General features: G+C 40.0%; 1 protein-coding gene across 10 annotated transcripts in view; it reads left to right on the forward strand.

Annotated features, from left to right (window-relative positions):
* Positions 1-19,540, forward strand: part of nrxn3b (neurexin 3b) — a 397,106-nt gene that overhangs the window by 157,284 nt on the left and 220,282 nt on the right. For 7 of the 10 annotated variants that reach the window (XM_028040047.1, XM_028040046.1, XM_028040044.1 and 4 more), the window contains 9 exons: positions 755-958; positions 3,668-3,694; positions 6,410-6,529; positions 8,013-8,125; positions 8,221-8,489; positions 8,982-9,172; positions 9,265-9,438; positions 10,741-10,767; positions 13,982-14,101. In XM_028040047.1, the coding sequence (XP_027895848.1) occupies positions 755-958; positions 3,668-3,694; positions 6,410-6,529; positions 8,013-8,125; positions 8,221-8,489; positions 8,982-9,172; positions 9,265-9,438; positions 10,741-10,767; positions 13,982-14,101 (1,245 nt within the window). The remainder of the gene's footprint in view (positions 1-754; positions 959-3,667; positions 3,695-6,409; positions 6,530-8,012; positions 8,126-8,220; positions 8,490-8,981; positions 9,173-9,264; positions 9,439-10,740; positions 10,768-13,981; positions 14,102-19,540) is intronic. The other 3 variants (XM_028040049.1, XM_028040045.1, XM_028040042.1) reach the window with 1 other exon arrangement.

Here is a 19,540-nt window from a genome sequence, read left to right on the forward strand (position 1 = left end):
TGGGGTACTTAGCGTTGGCGTTTACCGGTATGCCAACATTTATACCGACCAAATCTTATCAACATAAACTCTGTGAAGTCAGAATGACCCTCTACCATAGAATACAAAATTCAATTAACTGAGGTCTAGTGAAGCTAAAATGCTGGTAAAATACATGATAAAGTGTTATTAGCTCTTATGTTATGTTAGGTTCCAACATTTGTTATTTACCTAAGCAAATATATGAAAGAACATATTACAAATAATTGAAAAAATCCTTAAATAAGTTATATTTTTGTGCAAAGACTTCAAATGTAAAAGTATTCTGCAGAATGTGAATTTTTGCGATCTGTGTTTAGTCTAGTTTCTACTTCAAACATCTCTGTGTCCTTGAAATAAGACAAAACTGACAAGTAACTTTACAGCAATAAATAGGAGCTGGTTTTAAGTCAATATTTCTTTCATATTGGTGAAAAAGTTCTAGTTATGACTGAAATAATCTGCCCTTGGAATAACATATTTTTCCCATATTATAAATTGAAATGTCTTGTTCCTCTGGCAGATTATTTCACACATAACTAGTTTTTCTTCAGTATTAAGAAATGACTAAAACCATGCTTAAAAAGTTACTTGTCAGTTAGTTTTTGTTTTATTTCAAGTGTAAGATATTTGAGCTTAATACAAGACCAAAAGTACTTGGTGATATTTTGTGTTTTTGCAGTGTAACACTTAAAATGCCAAAAAAAAAAAAAAATGTCTCTCTTTGTCTTCACAGAGGCTTCCATCTTGTCTTATGACGGCAGCATGTACATGAAAGTGGTGATCCCGAACATCATGCACACAGAGGCCGAGGACGTCTCCCTGCGCTTCATGTCCCAGCGGGCCTTCGGCCTGCTCATGGCCGCCACGTCCCGCGAGTCGGCGGACACTCTGCGGCTCGAGCTGGACAGCGGGAGGGTCAAACTGACGGTCAACCTAGGTATCGTATAAACCGTCTCCTCTGGCTCAGGCAGGAGCCCGCGCTCTTTTTTTTGTTTAAGCTTTTTTTATTTTTCTTTCTTTTTTTTAATCTGATCTAACATGTACTAAACCAGATGTGTAGTCCGTCCTTGTAGTTGCATGTTAATGTTTCTGACTTGCCTGAACTGTAAGTTCTTCTGCCTGGATGCCTTGATGTCTTTGTAAAAAGAAAAAAAAAGGTGCATTGATCTAACACTTAACAAAGTTAGCCATGCTCTGCCGCGCATCTTTTGAACACATCATAGATCATTTAGTCAAAGTAGTTTCATATCTTTCTTATTATTTTGTACAGTTTCACCCCGAACACAGTAGTCCAATCAGCAGCATGTAGATGGTTGTTTTGCTGTCTATTCAGAAGTAGCTCAGTTAGCATTTTTATTTCGGCGCTCCATTTCCTGTGGTCTTTTTCACCATCTATTTATTTATTTTCTTTTCCCTCATGTTAGAAGGTCCACCGTTGGCCTAGCTGGCATCTCCTAGGCCTTGTTCAAAGATGGCACTCATCCCTTCAAAGGCCCAGAGCCTGCGGCCCATCTGGCAAACAGCCCGAAGCCACAGCGGCCAGCACACCCGCACATGGCAGCAGCAGCAGGACATAGCATCTAGCCTGGAGTGACTACCAGGAAACGGATAACAAGAGTCTGATTCATCCTATAAGCTGCTACAATGAAAAACAAACAAAAGTCTGAAGAAGTTAGTAATTAAGCTAGATTAGCTAAAGATAGCAATAGATAAACCCAGATGCCTTTCATGGGTGTCTTTAGGCCTCAGTGGGGTGTTGGTGCTACGTGGCGCGCGGCTGTTTGCTCCCACTTTTCTGTTGCGGTTGACGGCACATGAACACAACACGGTCACATTGGTTTCAGCCCACGTCCTGACGAACCCACTGCTCTGATTATTAGACCTGGCTATTAGCAAATAGGACTTTATTTTTAAAGCGACACTAAGAATGAGTCAAACTTTTTGGGCTCCAGAAGCTGGGTTGCAAAATCAATGTGGTCTTAAAACAGCTTGTGACCATTTTGAAATGAACACAAAAAAGAAAAAAGTACATAATTATACAAAAATAGTAATCTGATATAGTAGAGGTAGAGTAATTTTTGTAATGTCAGAGCCGGCCCAGATCATAAGCAAGCCAAGCTGCTACTTGGAAACTATAAGATCAAAAAAAGACCTTTTTTGAATTTAAAGCTTTCTTAACATAACGTTTAAAATACTTTAAAATTCTTTGAAAATTAAGTCTAGATTTATTTATAATAGGACCTACAAACATGTCCTAGATTGGAAGTTGTGTCAACATTTATAATTTAATGCTACTAGGTTAATGATACCTGATAGATTTTATTTCTAATCCATCCTCCTGATGTAAAGACTGTAGTGTGTTGTTTAAAACAAAATAATATTTAGATATGTAACAAGATCTAATAGCATCAGGTCTTGCAATATTACAACAATATATTTCTTCTGAAACTATTACCCACATAAAGGTAAGCACTCTAAACTTAACATCTTGTGCCTGTGTTCTTTTTTTCCCAAGTAATACAGGAAGTAGCTCTTCAGTAGTTGCACGGTTGTGGGATGTAATCGACTAATAATAATTCACAATGGACAAGCCGCATTCACCTGGTTATATAATCATTTAAAAAGGCCCCAAGAAGTCTTAAAATGTATAATTACGAGCTGTTGTGCACCTCTGGATGAAAGTTACTTAGCAGTCAGTTCTGCACACAGCAGATATTCTTGCTAAACTGTGAATGAATGGAGGTATGAAACCTTTTCTTTATTGTTGAAAATGCAAAAAGTCAGAATTTTAAATAAATTTTAGAGATTTAGAATCCCCTTGTAATTTGGACAAAACAAAGCCAAAATGTATATGACTATGAATTATCCAAACCTGAACTGAATTATTCAACGCTGACTATATATGTTTTAAAACACAGTTTTTAAATTTATGAAACCTTTAATATTTTTGTGCAACGATGGAAAATTGGGCTGGGTTTCCTAACATTGATCCTTGTTCTCATTCATCCAAATTCATGTTTGGTCTTCTGAACGGGTTACAACAGAGTTGTAGCTTACTTTTATATACAACTAAAAATAGCTTTAACTTTTAAAAAGTTACAACTACTACAGTATAACTAACTATTAACAACAAATGTATGGTTTACCAAAACAAAATATTTCATATAAAAAAAACTCTAATAATGACATTTGTATTTTACAAAGTAACTGAAGGTAAGATATAGTTAAGTCTCCAGTAATATACTAAAATGGCGTGGAACCCTAAAATCAGATAAACTTTTATCTAAAATTTATTCACAGCAATAATTTATCAAAACTAACAAATAAAAACCTATTCTGTGATCTGCTTAACTTTTGGCTAATAGGCTAATCAAAAATGGGCCCCCCGTTAAAAATTCAGCTAAAGGCCTTGTAAAATCTTTGGCCGGCTCTGGACAGATTCATTGCTTTGACTTGAGCTACATCAGATTACTGCTTTAATCATATTGATCAGTTTGCAAATTGGCTAGGGATGGGAGGGGAAAAAATGGCCGCTGGCGTCATGTGTTCGTCCCCGGAAGGTGGCTTTACTTGCTTTTGGATGTCTGCAGCTGTAACCTTGAAGGATGCGATTTCATCTGTCACTTGTTCTCCCCTCCCCATCTAGACTGTGTCAGGATAAACTGTAACACCAGTAAGTCAACATTCTTCTTCTGCAGCCTTTTCTCCTTCCGTCAATATTTGATTGTGGTCTGTGTGCTAGGTGTGGAGGCAGGAATGTGTCAATGCAGAGGGTTGGGGGCGGGGGGGGGGGGGCATTGGGAGCTAATAAGAGGATTTCTTAGATAAAAGTGGAGGGAAAATGAGGAATAGCCAGAGATCAAAGTCATGCAAATCAGGCTTAATAGACTTTCTATATTTTAAATGGCCCATTTTCAAATTAAGTCAAGCAGCTAGCTCTGAATCGTTTTTTTCCTGCATGCCTGTAGCAACTAACTGAACATCTGTACTCTGTCTTTATAGGGAATATTGGTTTTGTATTTACTCAGATATTCCAGTGAAATGTCCTGTACTTGTATAGTGTTAATCCATGCTGTAGTATTTAAATCAACATGCTGATGCGGATGGTGTTTTATGACCTGGAGTGTTTTTTTTTCTTCTTCCTCACCAGCCTTGTAATGACAGAGAGAAAAAATTAACAGAGGCGAGGGCATTCAGGAGAGTTTTCATTGAGACAACAGCTTGTTTATATGGATGTATATGCATATAATAAAGCAACTGTGCACAAATTAGTCACTTACAGGCCCAAACTTACTTTCACATCCACTCACCATTGACATGAATGCCACCTACTTTGAGCTTTTAATGGTTTATTTGTGTAGTTCACATTTCAGGGTCCTAATGATCACACAGCATGCAACTTCAGTGATTATGAAAAACCATGAATTGAGTGGACTCATTTGAATTTCTCATAGCCTTTCTCTTATTAATACACACAAAGAAAAAAATACACATATAAGCTATAACGTACACAATTACAGAGTTACTTAAAATTGTTTGGCTTTTTCACATGGACTTCACTATCAGACATACTTTACAAATTTGTAGTGCAGTTGATGTCAGGGTGGGTCTAGAAGATTAATGTTTGTCTAGTTTCTAAAACCAAGTGTCAAGATCATTGTCCTGTTGAAACAGCCAATTGCCTCTGCGTTTTAACCGTCTGACCCAACCGGGCTGCCTTAGTTCAAACATTCAAAACAACAAAGCCGCATCAATGTTTAAGCCTATCATTAACTCCAAACAGCTGGAAAGCCACTGTCAACGTCAATGTAGTTAAGACATATTTATGTCGCCGTAGACTTAGAGTACTGGGGCATCCAAAATCCATCTTCAATGGCCGGTACCCTGCATGTTTTAGTTTTTTCTCTAGTTTAACACACCGGAATCAAATGATGGGTTATTAGCAAAACTTTATAAGCATCCTGAGGAGGTAGTTGGACTATTTAAACTCGCCTTGTTGGTTCACAGACTCATCTAAAACTGGTAGAACGCCGACCCTTTGATAAGTGGACATTGACATGTGATTTAAGAACGTGCTGACCAACAACGAAGTACCTTCAACAACTTGAAGGTCGACTAAAGTTTGCAGCTACTCTCAGAGACAATCCAAATGCCTAATAGAAAATAGTTTAAACTGTTAGAGCAAGCAAAGATAGAGGTATTTAGTTACAATACAAAACAATGCTTTTTGAAGCTTACAAACCTAAGAACGCCTTTCCAGTTTTCAAGCATAGGGCTGTCGGACCTTATTATGACAAATGATATTTGTGAAAAGGGTGGAATGGTGAAGTAGGACTACCTTAAAATTCTTACATTTCACCTCAACTCAATAAATATATAGTTGAAGGTTCTGGAAAGGCTCCAACCTCAACACTAGTGGGGTTACAATTTGGGTCCATGCCAAGAAATCCAACAATTTAAATGAGTTTCTTACATAATTTATAACCATGCTAACAAAAAGTGAGTTGCCTCCCTACTAATAGCTATGGGACACTTATCCAAATAATACCAGGTATACTTTTACCCTTGCTAATTCAAGAGAATCCACAGTACATTCCACTATGTCCATCCAACACTACATTTAGTATTGTCACTCCAACTTGGAATACAGACTGATTCCTACACAGCTTTAAAACTCCCAAATGAGTCTGACATTACATGTGTGTGAACTCCCACTAGAACTCTAAATTCTGATCATTGTTAATGGCGCAGATTGAAGCAAGCAGTTGTTTTTTTCAGTACCACGTCCATAATAAATACCACTTTGAACCCGCAGACAACAATGAAGTGCATAATTACACACGGCAAATTAAAGTCTTAAATTCTGGTGAAGAAGTCTCTCTAGCCATCATTGCTTATAAAGATTTAAGAACTGGTTTCATTTTAATGCGTCACATCCAATAATTTGAGGACAAATGCCACAGCTGCTTCTGTAAGAAACTAGATGGAGCTGCATTGCCCCCTAGTGGCATTAAGAGTTATCACTACACACAATGAAAGGCACTTTCTGTGAACATCAAGTATCTGAAAAATGCTAAGGATAGAAGCAACAAAAAAAATGTTTTTATGAATTCTTCTAGTTGAGTGTTTGTGTGAGTAACATCAAATATTATTTTCCTTTGTTGTCAAAAACAAAACCAAATCTTTGTTTTATGCTTACAGTTGAAATCTAAAGTAGGAACAGCACTTCATGCGATTAGAAGGAAAGAAAATTAAAATCTTAGACCCTGAAAGCCAGAATGCTCTATTAGTGAGTGATCTGTGCTTCATATTTCTAAACAAACAAAGATTTGGTTTTGCTTTTGCTTGTGCCTTCCCCGTCCTTCCACTAACTGACCCTCATCTTCAGGCAAGGGCCCTGAGGTCCTTTATGCCGGACAAAAGCTCAACGACAATGAGTGGCACTCGGTGCGAGTGGTCCGCCGCGGTAAAAACTTCAAACTCATTGTGGACGACGACATGGCCGAAGGTATTGACGTTTCTCATGCTGTGCCTGATATGCACGCTTCTGTGTGTGGTTTCCATTGTTTGAATATGTATTACATGAGTATGTAAAATTTTATCACTTGCTGTTGGGAAACACATTTCTTAAATAGATTTTTTTTTCTTTATTACTGAAAAGTAACATTGCACAAATAAAATCAGTGGAATGCCAGGACTCTAAATTTCTCGTTTGCTTACTGCATGTTGTGGTTTACAATAGTGTTAAAATACAGAGGAGTGAAAAGTTGTTGGTACAGAACAATTTAGGAAGTTAGACAACAGCAGTATAATCTCACCCAGGGAGTTACAAGAAACTGTAAGAAAATAATAAATTAATTGGGTTTATGTCAAGGGCCACTCTTAACCAACAGCCTAAATAAAAGATGTGCACTACGTTGTCATATATAGTGATTGTGGAAAAAATAAATACGATGGGATGATTAAGTTAAAGGTACAGGCCAGACTTATTTTGTAAAATCAGTGAAACTAAAATTAGCTTTTAATTGTCACCTGTAGAATAGCATGCCATTGTTAGCTTTTGTAGTTCTTTTTTTAAAATCATTTTCTCCCCACATTAAACTTATCCAGTAAACAAACTTTCACACCGGCGTACCTCTGATAAAAGATCAGTAAGTTTCTTTTTTTCTCATTTATTTGCATATTTTAATCAAATTGCTCCTTCAAAGGCATTTCCAACAGTGAGCTGGCCTTTGTGATTCGTGTGCCTCTCGTTGTGCCATCAAACCAAATAAAGCAAATCAGAATAATATACTTTCATTCGTCAGTGGACTTTTAAAAAGACATATATTCTGTGAAATCAGAATAAACTAGAAAATGGCAAAAGGAAATAAAAATCTTTTAAACCTTTAGAATAAGTAGTAATAAATTAAATTGTTCAACACTGCAACACTGATGCAAAGTGACATTGAGGTTTAAACAAAAGCCAGTTGATGTCAAGATCTAACAGGCAACTTGAAGATTTTTTTTCTTATCCCAGTTGACATCTGTCTTGCTGTGCGTTTTGGCAAAACAAACTGGGATCTTCATCCACCCTGGTTTGTAAAAGTTGCAGGTGTTTAAATTAAAAAAATTTTTGGACTCTTAAATAAATTTTAAAAAACTACAAGTTATTTATTTTTATTATACACGTCTTTATAAGATGTCCTTAAAACTCTGGAGAGTGCTGTATGTTTATTTGAAGGTTAATTTCTTCTTTTATTCTGCATCTTGTTGATAAAATACTATAAGAAAAGCAGAGAAATGGCTGACTTAGTTTGATGAAGCTTACTTACTAATTAATTGGTTGCTTTTTTATTTTTTTTCATTTTTTACACATAAAGTTTACAAAAAATGTTCAGAATTCTTCATCTATAGATATAGATCAAACAGATAAAGGGTTGCTAGCAGTATGCCATCATTTTCTCCCACAGTTGACTGTTCCTCAGTTTCTCTCTTTCGCCGCCCTTCAGGTCAGATGGCAGGTGACCACACCCGCCTGGAATTCAGCAACGTGGAAACGGGCATCTTGACTGAGAAACGTTTCGTTTCGTCAACACCCTCCCCTTTTATTGGCCACCTACAGGTAATAAGAGTAAAACATTTGCGAAAAGTTTTTTTTTTCCTCATTGTACTTGAACCCTTATCATTTATTGAAAATTCGGTCCGACCTCTCCCCAGAGCCTCAAGTTCAACGGTATGCAGTACATCGACATGTGCAAGAACGGCGACATCGATTTCTGCGAGCTCAACGCTCGCTTCGGCATGCGCTTCATCGTCGCCGATCCCGTCACTTTCAAGACCAAAGGCAGCTACCTGGGCTTGGCCACCCTGCAGGCGTACACCACCATGCACCTGTTCTTCCAGTTCAAAACCACCTCGCCCGACGGCTTCATCCTCTTCAACAGCGGAGATGGGAACGACTTTATCGCCGTGGAGCTGGTCAAAGGGTGAGTGGGATGGCGTCGCATCATAAACCCGCATGTGCATGTCGGCGTGTTCAAGCACGAAATTTCACATGCACAAATGTCGCTGGTTGCCTGGCTAGAAGATGGTAAGCGATCATCATGCAACTTACATACAAAATTAATGGAGAGGGAGTGATGCTGTAACAGGTGTTCTTCCAGAATTGTCCTTTACTTCCATCCGTCTTTTCATCAACTGTGATACACTTCACTGTTACTAAGCATGTTTTTGCAGGGGGATGGTATGGTCTGGGTTATGTGCAACGTTAAGTTTCCTCTGATATCGTTTTACATTTAGGCCACAAAGGGAATTTTTGGTCTCATCTGACCAGACCTCCTCATTCCACTCCTGCTGTTCCTCCTATAGGACTTGTAGTTACTTGATCAGTAGTTCTGCAGGCTTTCTGAAGTCTTTTCAAAGCTTGGCTGCATTTCCACTCATTTTCAACCCATCTGCTGCCGCCTGTCTCCTGCCAGGTTCATCCACTATGTGTTCGACCTGGGGAACGGGCCCAGCCTGCTGAAGGGAAACAGCGACAACCCGCTGAACGACAACCAGTGGCACAACGTGGTCATCACGCGCGATGCCTCCAACACGCACACTCTCAAAGTAGACACCAAGTCGGTCACGCAGAATGTCAACGGAGCCAAAAACCTCGACCTCAAAGGTACAACATGGAGAAACCGTGTCTCCTATCTTTGTGGTGACCATACAGAATATGAAAAGTTAATCACGTGGTTCCGTTTTGTGTCCCATCAGGTGACCTGTTTGTCGGAGGTTTGGGACCCAACATGTATCAAAACCTCCCTAAGCTGGTGGTTTCCCGGGAAGGCTTCCAGGGCTGCTTGGCATCCGTAGATCTCAATGGGCGCCTGCCAGACCTCATCAGCGATGCCCTGTTCCGCAGCGGGCATGTAGAGCGTGGCTGTGAAGGTACAAATTGTACAAATTTGGTGGTTTTCTTTTATTGATATAGCCATCAACAACATCCAGGCAAAATTATTGCTGGGTATTTGAAAACTCCTTAATCCTCTAATTTCCCAGCACAGACTCAAGTTTTAGATATAGGTCAAACATTTTAAATCGACATTAGGTAGTTGTAGTTTTGGAAGCTTAATGTTAGTCTGCTTTAACCACATCGATGTGTTTAGGATAACTGTCCTGTTGAAACACCCAGTGATATCCAGACTACAACCATCTGACAATCAGATGAAAGAAAAATTGGTCAGGATGTTCAAGAACAACCCAGAAACCGTCAAGGCTCAAGCTTAAAGGGGCAGTATTATGGAATCGACTTTGAGCTTTACATCATGTTATAATGTCATTCCATAATCAAAAAGTTGCTTTGATTCTGTTATGGATGTTTAAGGGATCATTTAATCTCCCATGGCAACTGCCTTTTTGACGACGTTAGTCTCTGTAGCTGCAGTCTAACTCGAGCTTCCACCTCAACAACTCCCCCACTCAGCTCCTTCAGACTAGCCAGTAGTAATTAGCAAACATCTGATGAAATTGTGCATCTACTAAGCTCACTGTAGGAGCTAGTTCTCAGTAAAACGCTGGTAAAACATTATTATAGGGTTAATAGAGGAATGTTGTGCACACACAAACCAAATCACCACTGGGAAGAAGTTTATAACCAATGAGGACAAAAATTAAGCCTTTTGTTCATTATGATAAGGATGATTTGTGATCAAATATCCAACCAGAATATTGTCAGGACCTTGCCTATGACTATAAAATGTGTTGTTTCCTTTATCTTCATAAGAAATGTTTTACTAAATATTAAGAATTCAGACTGTTTAAATGTGCAGAATTTTAAACCTGAATTCAAACTAAAATTTCTTATCTTAAAATTCATGAAAGTTGTTGTATGTCGTGCAACCCAGAAAGTGATTCGGATGCAATATGACGTTTATGTTCCCAATAAATATCTGTAAACTTTCTACAACTGCATCTTCTACCAGAGTATTTGGTAGTTCCTTCTATTTTCTCTAGAGGGCAGCAGAAGATTTTCATAAGGTCAGAAGAGCTTACATTCAGAGATGCACACACATTTTCACATCTAGCAGTAAAGCTCCTTTCCCATTCTGCAAGGTTTCCCATGTTGTCTGAGGGGCAAGCGTAAACAAGTTTTCTGACCACTAACAATGCCGCTGCCTCACTAATCTTTTGCTCTTGTTTCCTGCTCTGCTCTGTTCTGTTCTGTTGTTTTTTCTTTCTGCGCCAACAAAGTTGGTTTCACCAAAGCCGACCTGCAAGGTAGAGGGTTCAACTCCGCCTCTCGAAGGCCAGCTCGCCTGAAAGGTTGCTGTGTGCAATGCATCGTGGGTGTCACCATGGCAATAATGTCTTCCAGGTGCTGCGGCGGGGGAACTTGCTCTCTGATGTGGAAAAATATAAATAAGCAGGGGGAAAAAAACTGATTGCTAAATTAAAGTTTTGCAGCGCCTTGAAAAAGTATTTAGACCCCTGGAACTTTTACACACGTTATGTTGCGACCATCTTAATGTATTTTATTCTGATTTTATATAATAAAGCGAAACAAAGTAATACATATGCACAGTAGTAAAAAGATACAAGCTTTTTAACTGTGGCTGGCAAATGTATACAGCCTCATTTACTCTGATAACTCCAAATAAAATCCTGCGTAACAATTCACTTTAGAAGTTGCTTTAGTGAGCAGAACAAACATCATGAAGACCAAAAGACACAGCAGACAGGTCAGGAAAAAAGTTTAAACAAGAGTTAGCTTGTACTAATATTTCAGATTCAAATTCCAATAAACACTTTTTGGATTCCAAATGTAAATTAAATGTCGTGACTCATTTAATTAAAGAGATGTTGTAGATGGTGATAGCCCCACAAACACAAATACAGTTCTTAAATAAACACACCTTCTTTAGAACACCTATGTTTAAAGAAGTGTGATTTGTATCTCTACATTGCAAACAATAACTGCATTTAATAACATTTTCAAATTCATTGAAAGTCATTGATGCCAGTGGAGAGAAAATAGTGCAACTAACAATCCTGGCAATGTGAACAGATTTACGCGTTTTAAAAATCATCAATTGGAAATTGTAATTATTGTGGCAATGTAAGAAATTTGTCAAGATAAATGATAAATGATAATCGATACGATAAATGCCCAACAGTAAGAGTTCAATCTAAATGAAAGTATTTAGTGATCTCCATCGAAGTGGGAGAATTTGTTGACAAGTAATACTAAAGTGTTCCACAGTTCTAGCATTCATAGAAGAGTGACAAAAAGAAGCCGATTCCGATTGAAAACCATATGAAATCTCTTCAAGGTTTCCCACAAGCTTTTGTAGAGGGACAGCAAACATGGAAAACTGGCCTGTGGTTCATTTAGGCTAAATTTAAAACTTTTGACCTAAATGCATAAAGCTGCTGCATCATGCTGTGATATGCTCTTTTTAAGCTAGGAGAGGAAAGATGGACGAAGATGCGTACAGGCCAAATCTGGAGTAAAACCTGCTGCAGACTGGCCAAGTTCATCTTCCTGCAAGAGTGCCACAAAAATCCAGCCCCAGCTATGATGGGATGATTTAATTCAGCGCCTATTTGTGTGTTAGAATGACCTAGTCCAAGTCCATGACAATATTTAAAACTAGATTTTTCTGGTGGGAGTGAATTTACAAACAAAAACATGGGAAGAATATGACTCAACATATCCAGAGCTGTTAGAGACATAGGCCAAAAGATTTTCCAGCTTTAATAGCAGTGAAAGGTTCCATAAGGAATGTAAAATATGTATTTATATTGTGACAAACATGCAAAAAAGCTCAAAGAGTGTGAATACTTTTGGCACTGTAGATGCATGTTAATCGCAGCCAAAAGCCACGCTGTGACGCTGCAGAGGCTGCGGCTGCAGATCAGAACCGTCACTGTGCCGCTGCAGCATCAAGCTTCTGACTTTAAAAATCAGTCACATCTCCTACTTGGATACTTTTTTTTTTTTTTCCTTTTCCAAGAGAGCGAGTCTCCTGCTCCAACACTGGAACGCACACATTCCATTTGCCTTGATATGAACACTGTACATACATGTGCACAGCGCTCGGGATGCCTGGTAGACTACCATTACAGTACATTACACAGTAAATGCACTTTCAGCTGGCGAACTTGCTCTGTTTATTTTTATTTTTTCCACTTAAAATGTCCTCTTCTTCTCTTCACGTCGTCTTGCACAAGACAACTGCTCTTAAACAAAGTTTACTTGCATTTGTCTATTTATTTATTTATTCATTTATTTATCTGTAGTTTGTTTTATTTACTTGAGCTTGTTTCCTACTGTATCTGGTTATTAAAGAGGATTACTGTCAAGGTTTCTTCTCCTTTGCAGACTCCTAATGCCGGATTGTTTATCTCGTTATCTATGCAGTGCACTTGTCCTTATCTGCATTCCCTCTCTCTATAGAAGTATTCAAAAGTGAGAGCTATGTGTGGTGTGAGGAATAGCAAACACACATCCAGTTTGACTTTGAATACCCTCCTCGATTCTCGTCTGGCTCTGGTGCATACTTTCATATATGCGCCATGTGTTATTAAGTGCTTCGTATTTGTTTCTTTTCTCCTCATGACTTTTGTCTGTCTAGTGGATCTAGTGTTCATCTTGTACTCTGACACTGATATTTAGAAATGTAACCAACGCCCCATTTTTGGTGGGGTTTTTTATATGGTTATTGTTACCTGGGGTTGTTTTTTTTCTTTCTTTTTTTTTTTTTTTTACCTGTTTGAGCCTTGTCTTGCTTGTTCGCAGAGGGAATGCAGCGTTTAGAAGTTTTACTCCGATAAAACTTTCCCGAACCATGTCGGAATGTTGAAAACGTTGCATGCAAGGGTCTCTCGCTCACTTGCTGTTCTAAAAGAAAAAGAGAATGAAACCGGAGGACGTTGACAGTGTCATCACATCAGCTGGCTGACCCGTCTGCAGCAGCAACTGCAGACAGGCCTCCTGAGTTTGTTTGTTTTTTAATCTTGTAAACAGGTTGCTATGTATTGCAAATTTTTTTGCCCAGGTCCCTCTTGAAAATGAGATCTAGATCTCAACGGGGTTTACCTGGTTAAATAAAGGAAAATAAAATAAATTAAAAAACTCTTCAGTGTAACCCTTTTTGCGTGCTCTCAGTGAGGATTCACTATAATTACATCCCAGTATACGCTTCAGCTCGTTCTGCTTAAAGAGCATGCTGCGGAGGATGTGCCAGCATGACTGCAGCTTCGTCCGGCATGAGGCGGGATTCCTGAGACAGCCTTTAACCGATCTTTACTCGGGTCAGGCTTCCTGTGGCGGCACTGTCTGCTCCTCCTGAGTAGTAATCTGTCTCTCTGGAGTGCATATCTTCTGCATGGGTCCTTCTCTCTTTAGGCTCAATAGCTGCCTTCACCATTGCCTGACTGCACACCGGTGGTATCTGTTATTTTTCTCTCTCTTTGTCTCTCTCCTCTTTAGGTCCGAGTACCACCTGCCAGGATGACTCGTGCGCTAACATGGGTGTGTGCATCCAGCAGTGGGAGAACTTCACCTGCGACTGCTCCATGACGTCGTACACAGGCACCCACTGCAACGACCGTGAGTACTGCTCGCTCTCCCGGTTTAGCTTTTAATTTCTTTTGCAGAGAATACCTTTGGCAAGATGATTAATGCTTCACTTATTAACCCAACCGCTGCCATAGCACAACTCTCAGGAGGAGCGCGGTAGATGTCACGGTCGGGCCATGGGGAAGCCGAGGAGGTGTCCCATTAGACTGTCAGTTCCCGAAGCCAGACATAAAAAAAACCAAACAAAATAAAAATCATGAAAGCGCACAAGTAAAAAACTTGTGGGGTTCACATGACCCCATCTCTTTTTTCCACATGAGGATTAATCAGCAGTAGACTGAATTTGTAATTTTATAAAGTTTTTCATAGTGCAACACACAGGCTTGCACGCAGGCACCTACTGCATTTTATAACTGCTGAACAGGGTTTATGATGTCTGCTATTGAACCCTGCAAGAGACACTGAGAGGGTCGGGAAAAATCTCCCAAAAGTTTTTTTTTATATATCCCAATTTGCTTTTGAAATGTCCAGAGAAAGATTGGTAACTTTTTCATGATCCCATCATATTTTGGAGCACTAAAGCACACTAATTTGGAGAAATCTCACAAAAAGTTTGCAAGATCCCTCCAGGAAGTTGCGGTTAGAGCAAATTCAGCCATGCACGGACTTGCGATTTTTGCTAATCCTCTCAATTTTTCCATAAATCTGACCAATTACTTTAATTGGTTGTTTAGATGCATTATTGTGATTTTGTGAGCTGTCTTTAAACACACCATGAGTGTATACATGCTATGTTGCACCAAAGGGGAGACCTGCTGCTGAGCTGAACTGAACTGGCCTGAGTCATGTTCAACAACTGTCCAGAGCCAAAAGGCAAAAGAAACTATACTGAGTTTTCTTCCAAACAAGCCGTGCAAGTTGAGTAATGCTGCTGAATGTAGATATTAGCTAAATGATGTTTAGTCAGTTCCACTGTACTCTATCATATTAGGCTTGTTAAGAAGACTAATGTTGTTACCTATTTTACATCCCTTGCTAGTTAGTTATTGCCAGGAATAAACACAATCCTCTTTCATTTCTGTACAGAAGTTGTGGTCACTGCTACGCTTTCCACGTATTTATAAGAAATCTTTATAGTCACAGTAGAAAGAGCAAATAGTCAGGATGGAGACATTAGACTAGAGGGCAGAAGCAGGATGATGATGCCGGGTTTCATCAGGTATGGAGGGATTATTACTTGATGAGAAAAAGAGAATGAAAGGGAAGGTTATGTGCAGCAATTTCAAGTTTTGTGTAAAACCACATTATGGCAACAATAAAGCTTAAAAAAATTGCAACTTTGACCGCAGAGTTGCGATTTGCGGTCAATATTGGCAGCGAATATTATTCGATGATTCTCTGTCAGAAGCACAAGACCTAACTGTATCTGCAGCTAGATGCAGGTTTTTCTGGCGCTTGTGGCCAAGACGGGTAGATTAGACAGTAAGTGGGTAGAGATAAAATGGGGGAAGACATGCAACAAAGGGCCCTTAATAGCAAATCAAACCCCAAATGGCAACTATTATGTGGGAGCTGCTCTACTTCTACACAATGCACCTCCCCAGATGCTGGAAACCCCTGCAGGATCCTACAAAACTTTTGAGAGAACAAGCAAATGTACATTTGACTTTTTTTCCCCCCTCCAATATCCCTTGTGGGGCTCAGTACTCCTCAGTGGTAAGAGCCACATTTTCATCTCCATAACCCCTCCAAGGCTTGCTCACTTACGCTTATTGGTCTCATTTGCGATATTTTTTCATATTTAAAAGAAAATGTCTTGTATTTCTGTTTCCTGAGGTGTCAAGCCTCTAAAGTTCACGTTTCAGAGTGACATTCTGTGCTTGATGATGCTCAGGCATCTTCTACTAAATGTCTATCACAGGAGATGTAAAAGTGTGACTGTGGGTGCGTGCGCGTGCATGCGTGTGTGTGTGTGGGTGAGCTCAGATCTCTTATCCCCATGACGACTGGGGACTCCCCCTCGGTAATCACGCTTGGCGGTCTTTCATTTAGCGTTTAATAGAGGGGGCACAGTGCTGCCGGGCCCTGACTAATGAGGTGGTAGAGGCTGTTAGCGGAGCTGCTATCTGCGAGCGCCGGCGTCCGCTAATCATCCAGGCCTTTCTTGTGTCAGAGCCGGCTGCTTGGTGCGACTTTATATTGCTTAAATAATTTTTTTTCTCTTTCTATTTATCGCCACTTTACCCTCTTTATCCGATGTTGTTTTTATTGGACTTTCACACAGACAGAGTAAGTGACTGTAGCTCTAGCATGGTGTTGGGAGCAGAATGTTAATTACTGGCAAAGCCTTCATTAATCCACATACCAGTTCAGTCAGTGGTGGCATTGAAAGTGGTTTCATTGATTTCAGATCTACACAAACAAACATAACTCTTCTTGAAATGCAGAAGCTGAGACTTGTTTATTTTCCCTCTTCATGACATTGCAGCTATACATCTTAATTTCCACTTTTTTGTTCATAGAAACGGATAGTATAGAAATGGCTCGTATTTAACATAAATCTCATGTATGCCGGAGCTGAGTTACCCTGGATTCAACCAAACCTCCTTAGCCGACTCTGTTCTGTACTTGCAATATTTTTCTTTCACCACCAGATGGCAATAAAGGCACAAGCAAGACCACACACTGTGTCCATGCTGGGAGAAAATGAGATGCAATTCCCCAAGCATGAAATCAGCTTCCCAGTTGTTCTCCTGCTTTTGCCTCTTGTTGCTCCCTCATTTTTTACACCCCTCCCCTTCTCATCCCTCCATTCCCTCTATATAAACCAACTGCCTTTTCAACAACTACACTTGATGATCATTTAAAAAAAAAAAAAAAAGCAATTTCCTGAGTGATGCAAACTTCACTGTCGACCTTATTGCCATCAGTTTTACTGCTTGGTTGAAGTGGCTTGATTAAAAGAAAGAAAAGGTGTGTGTGCACAGTGCGACTGTGTGACTTCTTTCATTCGACGAGGACAGTGCTGAGGGAGAGTTTCTAATTAACAATGTGGAAATGGAGCTTCTGCCTCTGTATCTCTCGGCCTTTCTTCCTCTGATGGCTGGCAGCAAATATCAGTAATTGTCTCCCTCTCTGACTCCGACATTGTCCACAACGAAAGGAACTTAGTTAAAGGGAAAGTGAACTCTTCTGCCAGTTATGTTGCTCCAAGTGTGAGCCGTTGAGCCTTTGCAGCACCTCAGCTGGAGAAAATCATATCATCCCCGGTTTGTTCTCGCACATCTCGCTGAAACGCAAAGAGTATTCGCTGGGATCTCTGCAGCAAACAGGGGGCAATTTTTTGGCGTTGCCACAATGAAACAAGGGGGAGAGTACGTGCCGTTTCTGTCCCATTTTGGTTCTGGCACAGTGTCGTGCTCGTTTCTGCCTCCTTTCCCCCTCCTCTTCTTTATGACAGGTTTCATTAATGCCACCGAGTTTTCGTTTTTGACTGCAAGGCCATCAAAGCTTTGGGCCACTTGGATGCTCCAAAGCTACTACAATTACCCGGCTTACGTAACGGAATTATCTCCGCAAAGGTCACTGAGTCATGTGTGTGGTAAACAGAACGAAGACGCGGGGGTAGGGAGGGGAAGGGGCAGGCGGCGGGAGACAGAACCCTACTCTCTCTTGGTTTGATGCTGACATCAGTAATTGCACAGATAGATTTTTTGGAAGTGAATGAATTTCTCTGTCAGCACGATTCCAGCAGCAACCCTCTGCTCCTGCTTAACCCAATGGCCGTGATTTATTTTCCAAGGCGTGCTCAGAGGGCTGTAACCATATCTGGCTAACTGCTTACATAAATGACAACACAGCAGTGGCAGCATTGCTCCTTTCACTGTTGGGGAGCAAGGGGGGAAATATCCATGGTGTACTCATCTCTTGTTATGCAGCAAAAAAAGAAGAAAGAACTAGAAAAGGGAGAAACAGAAATGGTCAGACTGTGTTGTTCAGAGCAGACAATCCAAGATAATTCCACTGATATCCAAGCCCCCCATTTTTTGTGTTTGTTGTTTTTTTATATCGAAGTGGCTGCTTCACGCCATTGAACCAGGAGGATACAAACACACAGGCAGCAGCAGCAGTCGGTTTGGCATGACGTCAGGGTTGAGTGAGAATTTCTGAGGATAAACAAACTGCATACTCACCCATCCAAACACGTACACACTCCTCCCTTTGTGGAAATGGAGAGGAGAGCTTATGACTATTGAAGGAATTTGTATTGAAGAGGTTGAATAATTTACCCTGCTGTCTCTGTAAAAAGGGATTAAGTAGCTGGAGTTGGCTGGAACTGGCCGGCCAGGTGTTGAGCCGAGGCTAGCTTGGCTGGAGAGCAACCCTGGGCATCTATGAATCTGGCTTGTTGTCAGATGGACACAGATGTTGGCGTTTTTTTTAGATGATAGTTTTACCAAAAAAACCAACTGCCTTCTCAAGCAGCAGATGCAGTTACAAGGTCAAGGTTTTGAGAGGAAAATAAACAATGGTTGTCTTCAGTTTCTTGGAGAATCTGAAAGGGGCAGTGTTATGTAAAACGGATTTTTTTGAACTTTATATTGTGTTGTAATGTTATTCCCTCATTAAAAACATACCCGGGGTGTTGCCCTGATTCTTTCATGCATGTTTGAGAAATCCTTTTATTTCCCATGGCAACCACTCAGTTGCGCAAAATACCTGGGTGGACCTAGCTCCACCTTAAAGGGTGAAGCTCCTCCTCTGAGTTGGAGGTTTCCAATCTAACAAGCTTCTGCGTTACAGAAGCTTCCACCTCCTCTATTGAGCTCCTTCAGACTAGCCAACAGCAATTAGCCAACATCTGGTGCAACTTCATATTTGCCAAGGTAATTATATGAGCTACTAATGAGTGCAAAGCTGGTTGCTAAAGGGTTAATAGAGGAGCCATGGTGTCATGACTTCCTGAAGGTGGAGTGTCAGAAAGAGCAGGAGTTTATTAAAAGATCAGAGGCCCAATTTGATTTACAAAGTTACAATGTCAAATTTATTTTAAGTTGTATTTGATATCATCTGAAGGTAACATAGTTTCTTAATTGTGCCATAAAGTGGCTCTACATGCCTGGAAAATACATAACAGTGCCCCTTAAGTAACCTTTTCCAAGAGAACACTTATAAGTAGAGCACTTCCCTATAGATACCACAGGTAGATCAAAAATGGGCCAAAAGTGTTCCATAGAGGATCATGTATCCTCAGGGCATAGCTTATCCCAAAAGCACACTTGGAAACAGTCATGCTCTCTTTGGTACAATACTTCTTAGCATGTATTGAGCAGTGCGCATTATGTGCACCGTCTCCCCATCACTAGCCATCAAATCTCCACTTAAAACCACATGATATTCTCAATTATTGTTACCGTACAGCTCTTCCCCCGCCGTCTTTATAGCTGAAAGCAATTTGACTGTTGTTAG

The sequence above is a fragment of the Xiphophorus couchianus genome, chromosome 15 (genome assembly GCF_001444195.1).
Source record: "Xiphophorus couchianus chromosome 15, X_couchianus-1.0, whole genome shotgun sequence".
In the NCBI taxonomy this organism is placed as follows: domain Eukaryota; kingdom Metazoa; phylum Chordata; class Actinopteri; order Cyprinodontiformes; family Poeciliidae; genus Xiphophorus; species Xiphophorus couchianus.